The following is a 21,052-nucleotide window of genomic DNA, read 5'->3' as shown; positions in this document are numbered from 1 at the left end:
GTGTAAGCCTGTGTGGACTGATCAGTTACCGCATCAGTATATATACAGTCAAACCTGTATTGAGCAGCCAGTCAAGGGAGCAAAACAACCTGGCTGCTTAAGACAGGTGGCTGCTAAAGAAAAGTTGGTATTACATATATAATAAAGTCAGTCCTGAAAGTTAGCTGACTGACTGCTTAAGACAATTGGCTGCATAATACACATGGCTGCTACGACTACAATAATTATATTGCAGGATCACTGGATCAGTGATTGAGATATTGAATTTATTTCATAGCTGCCCTACATTATAGATTTGCTGTAGTCAATCAATATTTTCAATATAATGTTTTATTCTTTAGCCTGCTGGCACCAAGTGATTATGCCTTTGCGACCAGTGCAGACCAAGACCAGCCTGCACATCTGTGCAGGCTGATCATGGTCTGCACTGTTCGCTATTCAGTCAGTGAATTTTCAATGAACACCTCTTACAAATAAATGGTATAGCCCAAATTGAATGATGGACCAGTCAAGCCTAAGGGCTATAGATTTGCTGCAATTCAATCAATATTTTCAATATGTGTTATGTTCTGCAGGAAGAAGTTGTCCAACTATGTTGGAGCAGATAACTGGAACCATACTCACAACTTTGTTGCCAAGAGCTATATGGAAGTTGTTGACAGAGAGGTGTATTTCCAGGATGTGAAGTTACAGATGGATGCCAAGTTGTGGGGTGAGGAGTACAGTCGCCATAATCCGCCAAAGAAGGTAAATTAGTGTTAAAGTGACAAAGCAGGCGTGCAGTCATGCAAATTTCTCGTCTTAGTTGGAAATCACATTCACCTCTTTGGCTTTTTCCACAGTCATTTACCTAATTAAATGTTATGAAATTAAAATTTGTACTGAAAACAGTGTATTAAGCATTTTAGCAATGTAGAAATATAGCTGGTGCACATATGCATGCAACAAGGTGTAAATTGCAATATCTGCCAGATAAAAAAAAAAGCCACAGTTATTTAGATGCACAGAAACTCTCATGCTGTTGATGAGAATATTGCAATACTGTGTTTGGCACTTATGCAAAATCTTTGCTTTTTGTTTGACTTTGTCCCATTGCGACAAGCTGTTGGTTTTTTTGCCATTAAAAGATCTAGTAGAAAGTGTTATGCATGCAGGTGAACTTGATCATTTAAAGAAGCCAGAGATTTAAGATTTGAAACATGTGCCAGAGGTGTAAATACTGACAGTTCTGATATAATGTGCAGCTAAAATAAATATTTGGCTAGAGTGTTGTACACTGTGGCCTGTAGAGCATTATAACAATGGGACATCTGTCTCTATTCAGGACGGGTGAGGGAATGCGTGGGGAGCTGAGTGGTGAGACAGGGGTTTTTTTCGGCCGTTTTTGTAGCCGTTATTCGGCTATATTCCCAATGCCAAAAAGTATGTATTTTTCCCAAAATGAGTGCAAAAATTCCCAATCTACAGTCAGAAAAAAATTTCATCAAAATTGCACAAACATTGACCAAATTATAGACAATTTTGTAATGGCAGTATGTTAAAGAGGTTGTACAATGTGAAACAAGTGTAGGAGAAAGTGCTTAAACACATCCTTACTATATCCTATGGGACTAAATATTTCCCAAATTGGAACATTTACGCGTCAAAATTCCCAATTCTGGGGGTTTAGGCTATGTTCCCAAAACAGCAAGAAAAAACCCTGTGAGAGGACTCCTTAGATGTAGAAAATTGGTTTTTGATGGTTAAAGCTAGGTGAAAATCACATCATAATGAAAATAGATTTCGTCATTTTGTCTTGTATTTTAAATGATATTGTTTGAATAATTATGTAATTAGAGAATTTTTCGTCAAAAATGGGGAGGAAAACATACCTTTGGATTTTATGCCCAAAAATGGTTCAAAATGCGCAGGATTGAAATGTGTTTCACTTGGTTGTAATGAGGTTGTTACTCTGAACAGGACTTTGTCTAATCATTAGGAAAAAGAAAATATTTGAAGAGAAATATTTGAATTTTGTCAGAGTTGGCATTAACAAAGGCTATGTTGAGCATAACTTGGATAACCATTCAGTAATTTACTTCAAATTTTACATTAGCTAGGAGTAGGTGGCAATCAAGACGATGTGCATAGTGCATGAACTAGGTTATTTGGTAAGGGGTCAAGGTCATAGTGAGATCAATTCTATCAGTCATATTTTGTGTCCAAACAATAATATATTTTTGTGGATTGTGCCTGCAAAAGAGACATGCTGAACATGTTTGCTACTCGGTACTTACCCGGTCTATGTATTGCAGGTGGACATTTTCCAGATGTATATTCTAGAGTTCAAGGACAGACCAGGTGCCCCATTGTATCACTGTGAACACTTCATTGAGGGTGACTACATAAAGTACAACTCAAACTCGGGCTTTGTCGACCAAAACCTCCGATATACCCCACAGGTCAGTGTGATTTGGATCAGTATGAAGTTCTGGTTTTTGCAAATGTTGAGAATTATCCTTTTAATTATATATATAATAATATAATGCATGATTTTATTGCTTAATCATTGTAATTGAAAGAAAAGCAGTCAAGTTTTATGTGCTTGAAAAACTATATTAAAGAAGAAAAATGACGTTTGTCAGTGGTTGTATTTCAGTTATGTTATAATGTATTATTGACATAATACCTTACTGTTTTATACTCGGTAATATCTGTCATTATTTCCAAGACAAGATTTCTGACAATTATTGAGATAAAATTCTTCTATCAATTACAAGAGCCAGAAGCAATATTGGGCATCTTAAAAGCTGCCATTCTCTAGATGAATTGATCGGAAAAGAAGTTCTCAATCCATTTAAGAATCAGCTGTTTCCAGATTTTCTCACTCTCAAGGATATTTTTAGAAAAAAGAATGAATTAAGAGATGTCTGATGTGCCTTTTAAGGATTCCATTATTCAAACCCAGACATTAATTCTTAGGTTAGGCCTCTGTTATTGGATATCTTGTTTGCCCTAAGTTCAAGGAGACACTGGATTGTTTACATTTCGGAACTACGTCAGGCCTGGAGGGATCATGAAAGTTTTATTGTCTTTGATCATCACAGTTTGTGTCATTTATAATGAGAAATGTTATCTGAAAGATGTTGATATATATTCTTACAACATTAACAATCCCTGTTGTTTAAAGCTTTAGCAGTGTTTGGTATTTCCTTACAACTTTAACAGCCTTGTTACTTGTAAAATGTTTTATTTCAAACATTAAGATCAAGCCTTTAGTGTTAGATTTCTGATGTCATGAAATAAAATAATTGATATCTTTGTGTCCTTTTCGGATTTTTTTGTTTGTTTCTCTAAAATGTAGTGGCGACCTTGAAGTCCTTACAGTGTCAGTCTAAAGTGTATCTATGCACTCTACCTGTTTTGCTTCTGAACCATTTAATACAAAATCTTATTTTACTTTTGAACCATTTTGAGAAATAATACTTTACTTTTTCAGGCATTCAGTCACTTTACCTTTGAAAGATCTGGTCACCAGTTGATCGTTGTTGATATCCAAGGTGTTGGTGATCTGTACACAGACCCACAGCTGCACACACTCGATGGTAAAGAGTATGGGGATGGTAACCTTGGGCCTAAGGGCATGGCACTTTTCTTTTATTCACATAAATGCAATGATATATGCAGAAGTCTTGGCCTCACAGAATTTGATCTGTCTCAGAAAGAAGCAGAGCTCCAACAAGACACAGAAAAAATGAAGGTAAGTGTTGAGACAAGTGATTTTAAAGTAAATGATTCATGTCTAATAAAATTCAATATCATTTGTGCTCAGTCTGAGCTAAGGTCAAGAGTCCAAGTCATGAAAGCATTTGTAACCATTGTCATCAGTCCTTTGTTATTTCATTGATCACTGTTCAAAAATTGAATTATTTAAGCCCCAGAAAAAATACTTCAAAGTCTGTTGGGCCTTGGGCATGTGATAGATGAGATTTCACCAAAGAAGCAGGTTAGGGTGACTGAAGCAAGAAGGTGCTATGAAATCAGGAATATATGTGGGGAATTAATTTTGGTTGAGTCATTCTGCAAAATTTAATCCTATGGAGCATGTAAGTTAAAAACCCACAAATTCTTTATGAAATGATTTCCCAGTATTCTTACAAGCTGTTCTATAAAATCGAATCTACCAAGCATTTGACCTTGATAGCATATAGAGATACACAGAGTGTAGGTTTCTAAGTTCTTCATTGACACTGAAGAGACAGCTGTTGCTGTTATGACCTGATTTGACACGTCAGCAAGTCTGATTCACACTGAACTGAACTGTAATGATATGATCACTTAGGGAGATGTTTCAATGGCATTGATTTTGTAACATTTACGAGCATCATTAGAGGTATGAAATTGGGTATTTCCTTTGTTCTTCCAAAACAACTTTTCGAAGAAAAAGTAGAGCTATTGCACTCGCCCCGATGTCGGTGTCGAGTTGGTTAAAGTTTTTGATAAAGTCAAATATCTCTGTTACTATCAAAGCTATTGACTTGAAACTTAAAATACTTATTTACCATCAAAGTCTACACCAGGAGAAACAATCTCCATAACTCTGATTTTAATTTTGACAGAATTATGCCCTTTTTTAACTTACAGTTTTTTAGCTCACCTGAGCAATGCTCAGGTGAGTTTTTCTGATCGCTCGATGTCCGGCGTCCGTCGTCTGTCGTCTGACGTCTGTCGTCTGTCAACATTTAGCTTGTGTATGCGATAGAGGCTGTATTTTTCAATTAATCTTCATGAATATTGGTCAGAATGATAACCTTGATGAAATCTAGGCCGAGTTCGAAAATGGGTCATCTCGGGTCAAAAACTAGGTCAAATCAAAGAAAAACCTTGTGTATGCGATAGAGGCTGTATTTTTCAATTAGTCTTCATGAATATTGGTCAGAATGATAACCTTGATGAAATCTAGGCCGAGTTCGAAAATGGGTCATCTCGGATCAAAAACTAGGTCACTAGGTCAAATCAAGGAAACACCTTGTGTATGCGATAGAGGCTGTATTAATGAATTGATCTTCATGAATTTTGGTCAGAATGATTGCCTTGATGAAATCTAGGCCGAGTTCGAAAATGGGTCATCTCGGGTCAAAAACTAGGTCACTAGGTCAAATCAAAGAAAAACCTTGTGTAAGCGATAGAGGCGGTATTTTTCAATTATTCTTCATGAGTATTGGTCAGAATGATAACCTTGATGAAATCTAGGCCGTGTTCGAAAATGGGTCATCTCGGGTCAAAAACTAGGTCACTAGATCAAATCAAAGAAAAACCTTGTGTATGCGATAGAGGCTGTATTTTTCAATTATTCTTCATGAGTATTGGTCAGAATGATAACCTTGATGAAATCTAGGCCGATTTCGAAAATGGGTCATCTCGGGTCAAAAACTAGGTCACTAGGTCAAATCAAAGAAAAACTTTGTGTATGCAATAGAAGCTGTATTTTTCAATAAATCTTCATGAAATTATGTCTGAATAATAGCCTTGATGAAATCTAGGTCAAGTTTGAATATGGGTCATCTTGGATCAAAAAGTAGGTCACTAGGTCAAATCAAAGAAAAAACTTGTGTACGCTATAGAGGCTGTATTTTTCAACTGATCTTCATGAAATTTGGTCAAAATGATTGCCTTGATAAAATCTACGTTGAGTTTGATTATGGGTCATCTGGATTCAGAAAGTAGGTCACTAGGTCAAATCAAAGAAACACCTTGTGTATGTGATAGAGGCTGTATTTTTCAACTGATCTTCATGAAATTTTGTCAGAATGATAGCCTTGATGAAATTTGGGTCAAGTTTGAATATGGATAAGCTGGGTTTAAAAACTAGGTCACTAGGTTAAATAATGGAAAAACCTTGTGTATGCAATAGGGGCTGCATTTTACACTGGATTTCATAATATTTGTTCACAATGGTTGCCTTGATGAAATCTAGGTCAAGTTCGAATATGGGTAGTCTGGGGTCAAAAACTAGGTCACTAGGTCAAATCAAAGAAAAACCTTCTGTATGTGATAGAGGCTGTATTTTTCAATTGATCTTCTTGAAATTTGGTCAGAATGATAGCCTTGATGAACTCTAGGTTAAATTTGAATATGGGTCATCTGGGGTCAAAAACTAGGTCACTAGGTCAGATCGAAGAAAATACTTGTTTATACCCAAGACTTTTTGCTCCAATTTTAATGATAATTGGTCAGAATATTTTTTCCATGAAATCATTAGCTCAAACATGTTTACACTGTTATGGTGTGTTATGGTGTGTTATTCAGGTGAGCGACCTAGGGCCATCTTGGCCCTCTTGTTGTTAAAATGTTTGATAAAGTCAAATATCTCTGTTACTATTAAAGCTTTTGGCTTGAAACTCAAAATAGTTATTTACTATCAAAGTCTACACCAGGAGACACAATTCTCATAACTCTGGTTTGAATTTTGACAGAATTATGCCCCTTTTTAACTTAGAATTTTTGGTTGAAGTTTTTGATAAAGTCAAATATCTCTGTTACTACCAAAGCTTTTGACTTGAAACTTATTTACCGTCAAAGTCTACACCAGGAGAAACAATCCCCATAACTCTGATTGAATTTTGACAGAATTATGCCCCTTTTAACTTAGAATTTTCTGTTAAAATTTTTGATAAAGTCAAATATCTCTGTTACTATTAAAGCTTTTGACTTGAAACTCAAAATAGTTATTTACTATCAAAGTCTACACCAGGAGACACAATTCCTATAGCTCTGATTTGAATTTTGACAGAGTTGTGTTCCTTTTTAACTTGGATTTTTTTTTACTGGCAAAGCACTAATTCAGAGTCAAGCACTGAGAAAAGTCGAGCGCGCTGTCTTACGGACAGCTCTTGTTGATTATCAAATAACTATATACACATAATGTTCACCTTGATAGTTTGTAAATATGCATGACCAAGGTCACTTGCTTTAGGGTCAGGGTGTATCTTAAGAGGTCAAATGTCAAATAGTTGAACTTCAGTCTCTGCAGTTTGTTATAAAACACTGAAAATATTTTCATGAAACAAGAATCAGCTGTTAAACCTTATCAAGATGATGTGAAGGTCAAATGACTCAATTCATGAGGTCATAGGTCAAGGTCGCATTTGGTGGTTAAAGGTTAAATGGCTTTACTTGTGTCTGCTTCATATATATAATTATATCACTGGAAACTGGCTTTAATTTTTTACTTCATCAGATGGTGTGGAGTCCGTCACCCAGAATGGTGTCTTGCAATAACTTTAAAAGACATTTTTCATGAAATTTGGTACAAAAATGTATATGGACAGGTGTGCATATCCTTTTATGTTGTTGCTGTGGCAACAAATATGGCAACAAATAGTCCAAAAAGTAGGTGAGATTTTTTTTCTGAAATTTGGTAAATAGATAGAAGACAATGTGGAAAAATATTATTATTTGTTATCTCTGTGGCCATCTGCTCTGCCATGTGTCTGTCCTTCAGTCAGTCACAGATGGAATTCTTTCATAACTTTAAAAGTAAATGAGATTTTTTATGAAAACTTGGATGTAGGTAGAAGGCAGTATATAATAGATTATACAGAGCATTATATCTTGTCTCTTTGTCCGTCTTTTTGTTTGTCCATTTGTCTGTACAAAAGATAGATCCTGTGTTAACTTTGATAGTACAAGAAATGTTTTAATGAAATCTTACATATAGGTACTAGTAGTAGTTTGTTTGGAGCATATGCAGGTTTGTTAAATGCCTCCTTTTTGATTGGAATTAAAGTAGTCTGTAGGGCCTTCCATTGCTTGGCAACAGTCTTGTATTTGAATATTGTTAGAGTTTAGAGCACTTGACATAAAATGGTCACCTGTAACTTGTGTATTTTTTTCAGACTGTGGTTGCCCACACAATGGCGAAAGGAAACACCGAACTGTGTGTGAGTCCGACCCCAGGGGAGGCAGTTGATGTCACAGTTTTGCTAAAACGACAGAGGTCAACGTCATCAAATTGTAGTGATTCTGGATTTGAAGGAGGAATTCTGTCCCCTCTGGAGGAGGAGCCAATGTCGATTGGATCCCCAATAGTCGGAAGTCCGATGGTGAATTTCATGCATAGGCAGAGAGTACGATACATTAGTGAGTCGGAAAGCTCCGTAACGTCTCAACAGGTAAGAGAATTAGTACTTACTCGCCATTAAGTAGTTTCAGTTGAACTTGCACTTATCTTTCAAAGTGATACAGATCATACAGGGTAATATCTGCATGGTTTCTCGCAGTCGGGTGATTGCTGATACCAGGACAAACGGCAGTGATCGCAGATATCAAATATCTGAAAAATGAATGCTTTACTGATTTGAGTATAGAAATTAACTTTGCATGTATCATTGCTCTACACTGTTAAAGAAGCAGACTACCTATTCAGATAGAACTAGGCTAAGTTAGCCCGACATGATAGTACCTAAACCTTTTTGTAACCCCACCCCCATGAGTGGTGGGGGCATATAGATTTGCTCTTGTCCGTCCGTCCGTCCGAGAATGTGTCGTGCCTAGCTCCAAAAGTATTTGACATAGAGTCACAAAACTTTACAGAAATGTTGGTCAGCATGTGTAGTTGTGCACCTGGGGTTTCGCGTCCGGATTCATTCAGTTGTGTAGGAGTTATGGCCCCTGACTTTGTAAAAATTGGTCATTTTAGTGTTTTAATGTTGTGTCGCATGTAGCTCCAAAAGTGTTTGACCTAGAGTCACCAAAGCTTACAGGAATGTTGGTCAGCATGTGAAGTTGTGCACCTGGGATTTCGCGTCCGGATTCATTCAGTCGTGTAGGAGTTATGGCCACTGACTTAGTTAAAAATTGGTCAGTTTAATGGTGTGTCACGCGTAGCTCCAAAAGTATTTGACCTAGAGTCACCAAAGTTTACAGAAATGTTGGTCAGCATGTGCAGTTGTGCACTTGGGTTTCGCGTCCGGATTCATTCAGTATTGTAGTAGTTGTGGCCCCTTACCTAGGAAAAAATTGTCATTTTAATGTTTTGTCACGCATTGCTCCGAAAATATTTTACCTACAGTCATTATTTCACTACACAAGACCAGACTTCTTGTCCAGACTTACTCAAAAAAAAAAAGTTTGTGAAACATATAAGTTAAAATGTACTTGACTTAGAATCATAAAACATTAGAGGATTGTTTTATAGCCTATGAAGTGTTCTCTTTAGGATTTTACTCAGCTAGGCCAGAGTTATGGCCAATAAAGTGAAAAATACACATAAGGTTCTTAAAAGTTTGTGTTGCAAACATCTTAAGAATTATTTAACTGGAGTCATTAAACCATGTTACAGTGGCAGGAGTGGGGGCACCTGTGTCCTATGGACACACATCTAGTTCTCCCTGTACTGGGAACTTTCTCTCATTCTGTCCTGGTCAGATTGCTCTGTATCTGCACTTGTAGAGGATGAATTTCACACCTTTGTATGGCTGCCATATGTATATAAAGAACTTGAATGTGTTTATTTTGAAATATTTTCATTCAATGCATGTTTTGTATAGAAGAAAAAAGTGTTTATTTTCGTATAAACAACATTATTATTATACATTAAGGATTGCCCTTTCCATGGGATTAAAATGCTTAACTAAGGTCATTTGAAAAAATGTTTCAAAATTGAACAGCAAAATTTCAAAAAGAGCATTAAACTACAACTAAAACTTTTTTTTTAGACAGTAAAGATCAAAATCTAATCTAAAGGACAATATGATTTTTATGCCCCCGAAGGGAAGCGTATTAGTTTTCAACTGTCCATCCGTTTGTTTGTTCGTTCGTTTGTCACAACGTTAACTTTTTGCATGAAGGCACTTTACTCGCGAACCACTGCACCCAGGATCTTCAGACTTCACATGCTGATAGTACTTATTGAGTATATCACCCCTACTGACTTAGGGGTCACCAGGTCAAAGGTCAAGGTCACAGGAGCCAGCGTTAACTTTTTGCATGAAGGCACTTTACTCGCGAACCACTGCACCCAGGACCTTCAAACTTCACATGCTGATAGTACTTATTGAGTACACTACCCCTACTGACTATGGGGTCACCAGGTCAAAGGTCAAGGTCAGAGGGGCCAGCGTTAACTTTCAGCATGAAGGCACTTTACTTGCGAACCACTGCACCCAGGACCTTCAAACTTCACTTGCTGATAGTACTTACTGAGTACACCACCTCTACTGACCTTGGGGTCACCAGGTCAAAGGTCAAGGTCATGGGCTTTTTGCATGAAGGCACTTTACTTGCGAACCACTGCACCCAGGACCTTCAAACTTCATATGCTGATAGTACTTATTGAGTACACCACTCCTACTGACTTTGGGATCACCAGGTCAAAGGTCAAGGTCACAGGGGCCAACGTTATCTTTTTGCATGAAGGCACTTTACATGCGAACCACTGCACCCAGGACCTTCAAACTTCACATGCTGATAGTACTTATTGAGTACACCACTCCTACTGACTTTGGGATCACCAGGTCAAAGGTCAATGTCACAGGGGCCAAGGTTATCCTTTTGTATGAAGGCACTTGCCATGCGAACCACTTCACCCAGGACCTTCAAACTTCACATGCTGATAGTACTTATTGAGTACACCACCCCTACTGACTTTGGGGTCACCAGGTCAAAGGTCAAGGTGCTGCGGGGGCATTTATCACCATTAGTGACAGTTCTTGTTTAAAATCATTCTTAAGGTAGAACAGTACGGCTGTTAGCCAGCTACTAATGCTGGCGGCATAAGTCTTTAGATGTACTTTATGAGGACGTTTTCCTAGATAATTGATCTAACACTGTAGGAATCCTGGATTGATCGTCCTGCATTTCCTCTTAGAGGATAACTCTCTATTGAAATTGTTACCTTGAATCTGATTAATTTACAAGATTTGATTTTTGCACATGCTGAATACTGTCCTGCCCTTCTGTGGTAGTAACACCTCCTGTATAGTACAAAGTTTATGTATTTTTAACAACATACTGTAGATTTGGTATTGTTCGCAGGTGTTTTGTTAATTTTCGTATTCAGAGTGATGTGCAACTTCAGATTTATAGTTTATAGTGAAAAGGATGATCTCTAATAGTACAGTCAAACTATGTTTTCTCGAACTTTGATAATTGGAACACTACCCTTTGCTCCAACGCATCATCAGGCCCTTACAGAGTCAAGTATAATATAAATTGTTTGGGGGCTCGAACTACTGATAACACCGGTCCCATCTAGGTTGAACCGGTCCATTCTAGTTTGAGTGAATGAAGTTTGACTGTATTAAGTGAATTCTAGGTAATGTGAATAAATCTGTTTTGTATCAAGTCATGAAATAAAGGTGATGTGGGAAAAAACCAGATCTACAGTAGCAGAAAATAAATAGTAACGTCTTTCATGAGATAAAGCTTTATTTCAGGGAAGACGAAGTTCCTATGTCCCACAAACGGTATGGGCAGAGTTACCCTAACCAATAGTTTTGATACTATAAATAGTTTGTAAAGGATTTTATGACTCACAAAACTAGATTACATCAGTTCTCATTTTATTACGCAGTTTGTAAACAGATGGAAAATGCTGCTTTGAAGTTTTTGTTCTACATGCATAATAAAACGGGCTGGTAACATCTGCTTGTTACAGAATGACTTTTGTAATAAAAGATCTCGGGCAAGAGTTTTATAGCTGAATGATATTAGTGTGGGAACAAAAAAACAAAACAAAAACAAACAAACAAATAAAAAAAATTCATGAAATCATATTTTACATTGCTTTCTTACCAGACGTACATGGTTGGTAAAATTTTATGAAGATGTTTCTGGTTGGGAAATGCATGTTTTGTGTATGTCAGAAAGATTCTTTACAAACGTAACTAACAGTCACAGTGTTAATATAATCAGTTAAATTGCAGTTAAATTTGACCTGTTTACAGCGTGTGAAGTGGCAGAAGCCATTTGTGCTGTTGTTAATAATTTATTGATCTAATATGTTTATTCTGAAATAAAACAATTATTTATCTGCAGCCACTGCAAGAGGTATTTTTGAATGTCTATTAAAAGTAGGTGAATTGTGGATACAATATATGTTTTTTCAGTGAAAAACTCTTTGTCTTAAAGCCACACTTCATAGTTGCTCTGATATTTTGTATGTAAGAATATGAAAAGTTAGTCAAGTTATATATTATCTGCTGCCATATGTCAGAAATTTTGGCAAAAAATTCTTAAATTGCAAAATGATAAGAAAAAATACCCCGTTATCACAGATTGGTCCTATACAGATACAGTTACTAATAGTTTCCAGACCTCCTAGTGAAACCTTTAAAACCTTTAATTTCAGAGCAAACCTTTAAAACCTTTAAATCTTCTGAAAAAACCTTTAAAACGGCCAAATAGCCTGTAATTTTCACTCAAAACCTTTATTTTCGTTCAGACTGCTTGCCGTGCCAGTTTAAAGCAAGTAATGGTTATACTACTGTATTTCTTTCCCCCTTTTAATATCAAACATGCCTATTTCTGATATCTGTGGTTTTAGAGTGTGGGTTTCCATATATATAATTAACTTTTTTTTAGTAAATACCTATATATATTATGTGTTTTCAATGAGAATTCCGACAAAAATAGCCTTTATTTACTCTTTATTTTTTAATATTTTACACTAAAAGGCCTTTATTTCCATAGATTGGAGCCTTTATAAAAACCTTTATTTTTGTTCAGGCCTGCTCAATACACTAACATATAATAATTGATATTTTATATGTTTATGTAAACTGAGTATTTCCACATTTGGTTTGGATGTGTTAATACTTTTATAATAGCACAGAAATCGTGTCAAAATTTCGTCAGTATTAACACATTTTCAATAAGGTAAAGTGCTTGAACATATTTTCAGCAAGTGCTTGTATTGCTTCTTTATTATAGTGCTGGACACGATTGATTCTGCCTTTGTGACCAGTGTAGATCTTGATTAGCCTGCACATACTTGCAGTTTGATCATGATCTGCACTGTTTGCCTTTCAGTCAGTATCTTTTTGGTATGCACCCCTTTTAACAGTTAAATTAACTTAATGGTACTGTCCAAATTGAAAGATGGACAAGTTCATTACAGAAATTTAGCAGAGTAAGGGTTAAAGTATGAAGTGTTGCTTTAAAATACAAAAGTAATGTTTGATCTGATTGACTTTTAACACTTACTGTCAGTGACCAAAGTTTCATGTTTTATTTACTACTGTTACGATAGATTTGTAAATTTAATGCGATCATTTAATCAACTGCCTGATCAGCTTAGCATATTCAGTAGATCACATTAGTTCAGTCATTAGTTCACCATTCACTTGACAATTTACTATATTGACTACTTCATTTACCACCTCTTGAAGAAATCATTCACCACAGTCACTTCATAAACAGTTTACTACAATCATTTGATCACCTTTACTTCAATTACTACCACAATCACTTGATGTCCCTCAACAGTCACTTGTTGACCAGTTTACCACAGCAACGTGATCTATGACTGCAGTCTCTTTGATGTCTAGTTTACAACAATTGGGTGATCTCTCACCACAATGAATTGATCATTGTACCTCTCTATATTTGATAATGAATGGGAAAGGCAGTGAACATATTGATAGTAGTTTTTAGCTTGGTGATGGGTTATAAGTCCTCTGGTGTTACACTTGAGAGGACTTATTGTTTGCCACTTGTCTGTCCGCCCCGCGTCCGCCCTGCAGTCTATCAGACAAATAAAGTGGAATCCTGCCGTAATTTAAAAGCACAAGAATTTTTTTCATTAACCTTATACATAGATGGCAATGTGGACAATATGCGTGTTCTTTTATTTTGTTGCTATAGCAACAGTGTTTTTTATCGCAACAAATTATCCAAAAGTATGATCCTGCAGTAAGTTAAAAGTAAACATGTTTTTCAGTTTGGTAAATATATAGGTGGAATACAGTGTGTAGAACATGCACATTATCTTATTTTCTCCATACGTCCACAAGGTTGGTCATCTGCCACATTAAAAACTTTATCAGGATTGAATGCAAAATGATTAAGTCTAAACATTTTTTTTCATTTTCAGCATACCACAATACAGTATTGCTTATGTACAAATTTTCAAATTAAAAACTTTCTTCCAGCCGAGAAATCATAAATTCATAGCTCCACTATCTGAGGTATTTAAAGTCAATTCTACCCTTGGTTATAGAATGCTTTCCCTTTTACATAACTGGCAATTTGGTGCTTAACTATGGCTCCTTGCATTTCCCTTCATAAGTTCCTAACACAACTTATAACTCTCTTCTACACATGATGTCAGATTAATATGTTTGTAGACCAAATGCGTTTTCCTTTGGCGAAGCTGTGTACAGCTCTTGCATTCCAAATCCTTTGAAATCTTTTGATGCTTAAAGGGGTATATTGTAGAGGTTGGCTACGATTGTTTACATTTGTCATTATATCCAGTGAGATACCTTTATTTAACCAGACATTGCCAATGGAATATGTGCGTTGTGACCCTACATTGAATCTTTTGCTATTCCAACAGTCGTGGCTTGTTGATGATTTTGTAGTTTCAGAAATTTAGTTGTAATTTTACAAATATACGTATTGTTCCAATTAATACAATATGAAACTGTAAATATGAAATATAAATTGCAGTTATGAAAATGTATGCCATTGTATGGTAGGATAATTTGATTGCTGAGTGGCTTCAGCATTGTTTAAATCTAAGGAGATGTAATCTATAGTAAATTATTGAAACAGAGCTTGAGTCTGTTGTATGAAATCTTTAAGAAAACAACAGTTTAATAATAATGGTAGTGGTTCAAGGGGTAATAATTCAGTAAGAAGTTGGTGCATTTCTTAACAATCATAAGCACTTTTACATTGATTGGGTTAAAACAACTCATCACATCTGCTTTTTGCTAACAGTGATTACAAGGAAACTGCATAGTTTTTGGTTGTGATCACCATTCATAGTTTCCAATCCATAACTTAACTGCCATATTTGCACAGTCATACCAGTTACTGTTTTCAGACTCCACCTTTGTGTAGCAGATTGACAGCTGTAATGTAATACCCTGTTTGAACCAAAAGCATTTAATATTATGATTAACATCAATACAGTACTTTAATAAAAACTTGGAAATAGGTCTTCATATCATTTTAGAAAATAGCAAATTCATATAGAAACTACCTTACTAGAGAAATTTCTGGAAGTAATAAGATTTCAAAGTGATATATAACAGTAGTATCATGTATTGTATATAAGCATCTAGTAATTGCAGCTTTTGTAACAAGAGTTCATATTTAAATTGCTTCATTTATATTAGTTCTTTGATCTGTATTACCTGTATAAAAATTGGTAGTTGTTCTTTGATCTATTTTCTCACAATAAATCTGGCATTTCTGAAAATAGATTATCAGAAAGTAGTGACAGTAGAAAATACTTGTGCAAAATTTTATTGTATATTAAATTATTCACTTGGTAAATTTTGTGTGCAGTTTTTGCCTCACAACTTCTAAAGTGCATGAAATTTGGCATCTGTTGTATTTTAAAATGCAGTTTTCCATAACCCATTTATAATTCAACAAACTTAACTTTATTTTTAAACTTTTTTTATGGAATAATTTTTTTCCTTTCTCAGAAAACATGAATATTCAAGTTGTTATAAATCATTTACTGCACGTATATCAGTTGTGGTTTCCTGTTATCTAGAGCACCTGTCTACAACTATCAACATGTTAATTGCCAATTTACCAAGAACTGCATATGCATGTAATTCACTATCTCTGACAGTGTTAAAGTTACTGCGAAGTCATTAAATATTCATTGGGGACACAATTGATTCTGCTTTTGCGACCAGTGTAGATCATGATTAGCCTGCACATCCGTGCAGACTGATAAAGATCTACACTGTTCGCCATTCAGTCAGTATCTTTCTGGTAAGCACCCCTTTTAACAGCTAATGGTACTTTCCAAATTGAAAGATGGACAAGTTCATTATAGAAACTTAGCAGGATAAGGGTTAAATATTCATGTGAGACTAATTTTCATGGATTTCTTGGCTGCATCAATACTGAATTAAGTCCCAATGAACAAGTATTATTCCAATTCATTTTAATGTTCGAAAGCTGAAATCCACAAATTAAAATCTCCACTAAGTAACTGGACAGAACCACAAAATTATGATTTATTATGTGGAAGAAATTTAATGATTTCACAGAACGTGTTACAGTTTCGTTTATCTAAATATTACAGACATTTGCAGGTGTAATGTTGTATTTCAGGAAGACGATATCCGCAATTTCCAGTTACAGATGCAGCAGATGCACAGACCCTCGTGTGTCGCTCTTGAAAAAGATCTCAGAAAAATGAATTTTAATTCCGGATTCAATGATTCCGCTCTTGGAAAGGTATATTAATAATCTCTGTTTTATAAAGTAGACACATGTAATTCAGATCTAAATGAGTTTTGCTTTTATATTGGTAGGAGACCAAACAAGTAAGACTTGAAGCCGTGTATAATTGAAGCCATGTATAAACTTTTTTCTGGAAGTAATAGTTATTATCCTGGTCCAGGCACTGGAAATTTCTGAGATGCTCTTGAGTGTCTCCCACCTAATTAAGAGGCCTGTACTGGTTCTTCCCGCGTGTATCTAGCTATACACTGGGCACGTTAAAAAGAACCAGACTGTCTATTCGCAAAAAGCTAGGCTAAGTTAGCCAGATAGGCCTGTATCTAAAAAGGATTTCTCTCTATGTGTTCTGGGGGCTTTATCTCACTCTGTCCCTTTGGTCAGATCGATCTCTGTCTATACTAGTAGAGGATGAATTTCGCACCCTGTGTGGTTGTGTTTGCTATATGTAAAGCGCCTTTGAACCTGTTTATCATGAAAATGGCGCTATATATAAATCTGGTATAATAATAATTTTTGAATTCCAGAACATGTATTTAGTTCACTTTGCCTAAAAGTGCTGTGTTGAAGGGAATGACCTTCATGTTAATATTGTTTCCTTTTAGAATGAAGTTTAATTGTGTTTAATTCACACCTTGTTGAAGAGTTGGTTTGTAGTACATGACGGTATCTTTTTACAGTCAGTTTCATTGAAGTAGAGGGCCTCAGATGAACCTTACAGTATTATGGCAGCAAGCTACCGGTACTGGTTTCAGATTTCTTTGAAACAAAATATATGTATACATATTTAGGTACATCATGAGTTGGCCAAGTATCATGAAGTAGGACGATTCTGTGATAAGAAGGATGAGGACATTGACTGGGAGTCGGCGCTGTTTCATGAGGTACACGCAGCTGAGCTTGGCGAGCTGGAGGCCATACTGACACTAGCAAAATTGTACCTTGGACAGGAAAGAGATGTCCTTATCAATTGTACAGTGGGTGGGGTAAGTTTTGTGAATGATTACTTTCACTCGAGGTCAGATAGATTTTAAAACGAGGCACAAGGTAAAAAGTTGAGAACAACTGGCAGGTACTTGTATGTGCTATAAATCTTCTGATTTCTAGTGATCAGTACTATTGATGTTGCTGAAGGCAATTATGGCAAAAATGAAACCACCACTATGATAGATAATATATAGTTGTTTGAAAAAAAAAAAATCCTATTCCCTCTGATATTACAGGATGAGGAGGAGAATATGAACGTGGGTATGGACTACATGGTTCAGGCAGCTGATGCTGGAGACAGGGGTGCCATGATCTATGTAGCTAAAGCCAATGAGACTGGAGAGGGGCTCGGCAGTAAGAGGTAATCTTTCATATATAACGCAGTTTATAAATTTTCTTTCACCTGATATGATTACTCAGTTCCTGACTAAAACATCAATTGTTAACCTTTAGCCTGCTAAATTTCTAAAATGGACTGGTCCATTATTCAATGTGGGCAATACCATTTATTATTCAAAGGGGTGTTTGCTGAAAATTTACTGACTGAATAGTGAACAGTGCAGACCATGATCCGTGCAGGCTGATCTTGGTCTGCACTGGTCACAAAGACAGAATCAGTTGCAGCCAGCAGGCTAAAGGTTTGATATTCAGTTTTGAAATCCCTTTTTCAACAGCAAAAACAGTTTTATCAAAGGCATTTTATACAAGGTCATCTACATCTTCCCATAAAGTTGGTTGTTTCTTACGACTTATGAAGAGACCAGTTAAAAACACAGGATATGGAGCACAGTGTGGTTGGACATATCTGTAGTTTTGAAAATATTTTACAGAGGGCAGTCATGGGAGGATGCTGTATACTGGTACGACGAGGCCTTGAACTCTGTAAACGAAAATGACGAGGGTGGCGAATACGACAGCACAATGTATGATCCTCCGTATACCCTGATGGCAAGAATGGCGGAGATGTATCACAAGGGAGGACATGGTCTCGACAAAATGCCTGAAAGAGCAGGTAAATGCAGTTGCAGTTTTGAACACAGTAATTATGTCTCTCCCCTTCTGGGGGAGACATATTGTTTTTGCCCTGTCCGTCCGTACATCATACTTCATTTCTGAGCAATAACTGGAGAACCATTTGACCTATAACCTTCAAACTTCATAGGATTGTAGGGCTGCTGGAGTAGATGACCCCTATTGTTTTTGGGGTCACTCCGTCAAAGGTCAAGGTCAAGGTCACAGGGGCCTGAACATTGAAAACCATTTCCGATCAATAACTAGAGAACCACTTGACCCAGAATGTTGAAACTTCATAGGATGATTGGTCATGAAGAGTAGATGACCCCTATTGATTTTGGGGTCACTCCGTCAAAGGTCAAGGTCACAGGGGCCTGAACATTGAAAACCATTTCGGATCAATAACTAGAGAACCACTTGACCCAGAATGTTGAAACTTCATAGGGTGATTGGTCATGAAGAGTAGATGACCCCTATTGATTTTGGGGTCACTCCGTCAAAGGTCAAGGTCACAGGGGCCTGAACATTGAAAACCATTTCCGATCAATAACTAGAGAACCACTTGACCCAGAATGTTGAAATTTCATAGGATGATTGTACATGCAAAGTAGATGAACCCTATCGATTTTGGGGTCACTCCATCAAAGGTCACAGGGGCCTGAACATTGAAAACCATTTCCAATCAGTAACTTGAGTACCACATAACCCAGAATGTTGAAACATCATAGGATGATTGTACATGCACAGTAGATGACCCCTACCGATTTTGGGTTCAGTCCGTTAAAGGTCAAGATCACAGGGGCCTGAACATTGAAAACCATTTCCGGTCAGTAACTTGAGAACCACTTGACCCAGAATGTTGAAACTTAATAGGATGATTGGTCATGCAGAGTAGATGATCCCTAACGATTTTGGGGTCACTCTGTTAAAGGTCAAAGTCACAGGGGCCCGAACAATGAAAACCATTTCCAGTCAGTAACTTGAGAACCACTTGACCCAGAATGATGAAACTTCATAGGATGATTGGTCATGCAGAGTAGATGACCCCTAACGATTTTGGGGTCACTCTGTTAAAGGTCAAGGTCACAGGGGCCTGAACATGGAAAACCATTTCCAATCAATAACTTGAGAACCTCTCGACCAAGAATGTTGAAACTTCATAGGATGATTGTTCATGCAGAGTAAATGACCCCTATTGTTTTTGGGGTCACTCCGTTAAAGTTCAAGGTCACAGGGGTCTGAACATTGATAACCAGTTCCGATCAATAACTCGAGAATCACTTGACCCAGAATGTTGAAACTTAATAGGATGATTGAACATGCAGAGTAGATGACCCCTATTGATTTTGGGGTCAGTCTATTAAAGGTCAAGGTCACAGGGGCCTGGTCATGTAAAATCATTTTTTGGAAATAACCTGAGAACCACTTGACCTAGAGTGTTGAAACTTAATAGGATGATTGGACATGCAGAGTAGATGACCCCTATTTATTTTGAGGTCACTTGATCAAAAGTCAGGGTCACAGGAGCCTGAACAGTGACTTGAGAACCACTAGGCCAAGAGTGTTGAAATTTAGCGGGATGACTGGACATGCCAAGTAGATGATCCCTATTGCAGCCAATCATCAGTGTCTCTTTGACCCTCGCTCCTGACCCCTTTTGACTTCTTGCCTATAGGACTTTGCATTGGGGGAGACATGCACTTTTTTACAAAAGCAATTTCTAGTCTAAGACTGTCTAAGATGAGTTTCTACTTACACTGTAAGTAGAGGATATTACTCAAGTGTTTTCATGTTCAATTTATGAGTGAGTTATGGCCCTTTGTTTATTTCTATATTTTACATAGATTTATATAGGGAAAAACTTAGAAAACCTTCTTATCCAAAACCACAGAGCCTAGGGCTTTGATATTTGGTTTGAAGCATCATCTAGTGGTCCTCTACCAAGATGATTCAAATTATTTCTCTGGGGTCAAATATGGCCCCGCCCTGGGGGTCACATAGTTTATAATGACTTATATAGGGAAAAACTTTGAATAACCTCTTGTCCAAAACCACAGGGCCTAGAGCGTTGATATTTTGTATGTGACATCATCTAGTGGTCTTCAACTAAGATTGTTCATATTATACCCCTAGGGTCAAATATGGCCCCGCCCTGGGGGTCATGGTTTACATAGACTTACATAAGGAAAAACTTTGAAAATCTTCTTGTCCAAACCACAAAGCCTAAGGCTTTGATACTTGTAATGTAGCATCATCTAGTGGTTCTCTACCAAGTTTGTTCAAATTATCGCCCTAGGGTCAAAAATGGCCCCGCCCCAGGGGTCACATGGTTCATATAGACTTATATAGGGAAAAGCTTTTAAAATGTTCTTGTCAATAACTACAACATTCAAATTTGGACCACATGTATATTTTTGAGTGGCAAGATGAACCTTGACATGAGTTGACCTTGATTTTGACCTAGTGACCTACTTTCACATTTCTGTAGCTACAGCCTTCAAATTTGGACAACATGTATATTTTTGAGTGGCAAGATGAATTTTGACATGAGTTGACCTTGATTTTGACCTAGTGACCTACTTTCACATTAATGTAGCTACAGCCTTCAGATTTGGACCAGATGCATAGTTTTGTGCAC

At 36.7% G+C, this 21,052-nt stretch overlaps 1 protein-coding gene across 1 annotated transcript in view; it reads left to right on the top strand.

Annotated features, from left to right (window-relative positions):
• Positions 1–549: 549 nt before the first annotated feature.
• The window catches only part of LOC123562478 (eukaryotic elongation factor 2 kinase-like), a 29,831-nt gene continuing 9,328 nt past the window's right edge, over positions 550–21,052 (top strand). Inside the window, exons 1-9 of the mRNA XM_053537613.1 lie at positions 550–747; positions 2,295–2,441; positions 3,479–3,739; positions 7,878–8,153; positions 11,418–11,447; positions 16,285–16,410; positions 17,205–17,399; positions 17,637–17,761; positions 18,231–18,412. Coding sequence (XP_053393588.1) covers positions 565–747; positions 2,295–2,441; positions 3,479–3,739; positions 7,878–8,153; positions 11,418–11,447; positions 16,285–16,410; positions 17,205–17,399; positions 17,637–17,761; positions 18,231–18,412 — 1,525 coding nt within the window. The 5' untranslated portion in view covers positions 550–564. The remainder of the gene's footprint in view (positions 748–2,294; positions 2,442–3,478; positions 3,740–7,877; positions 8,154–11,417; positions 11,448–16,284; positions 16,411–17,204; positions 17,400–17,636; positions 17,762–18,230; positions 18,413–21,052) is intronic.

This window comes from Mercenaria mercenaria, chromosome 2 (assembly GCF_021730395.1).
Source record: "Mercenaria mercenaria strain notata chromosome 2, MADL_Memer_1, whole genome shotgun sequence".
Lineage (NCBI taxonomy): Eukaryota > Metazoa > Mollusca > Bivalvia > Venerida > Veneridae > Mercenaria > Mercenaria mercenaria.
This window is presented reverse-complemented; position numbering and strand designations above follow the sequence as displayed.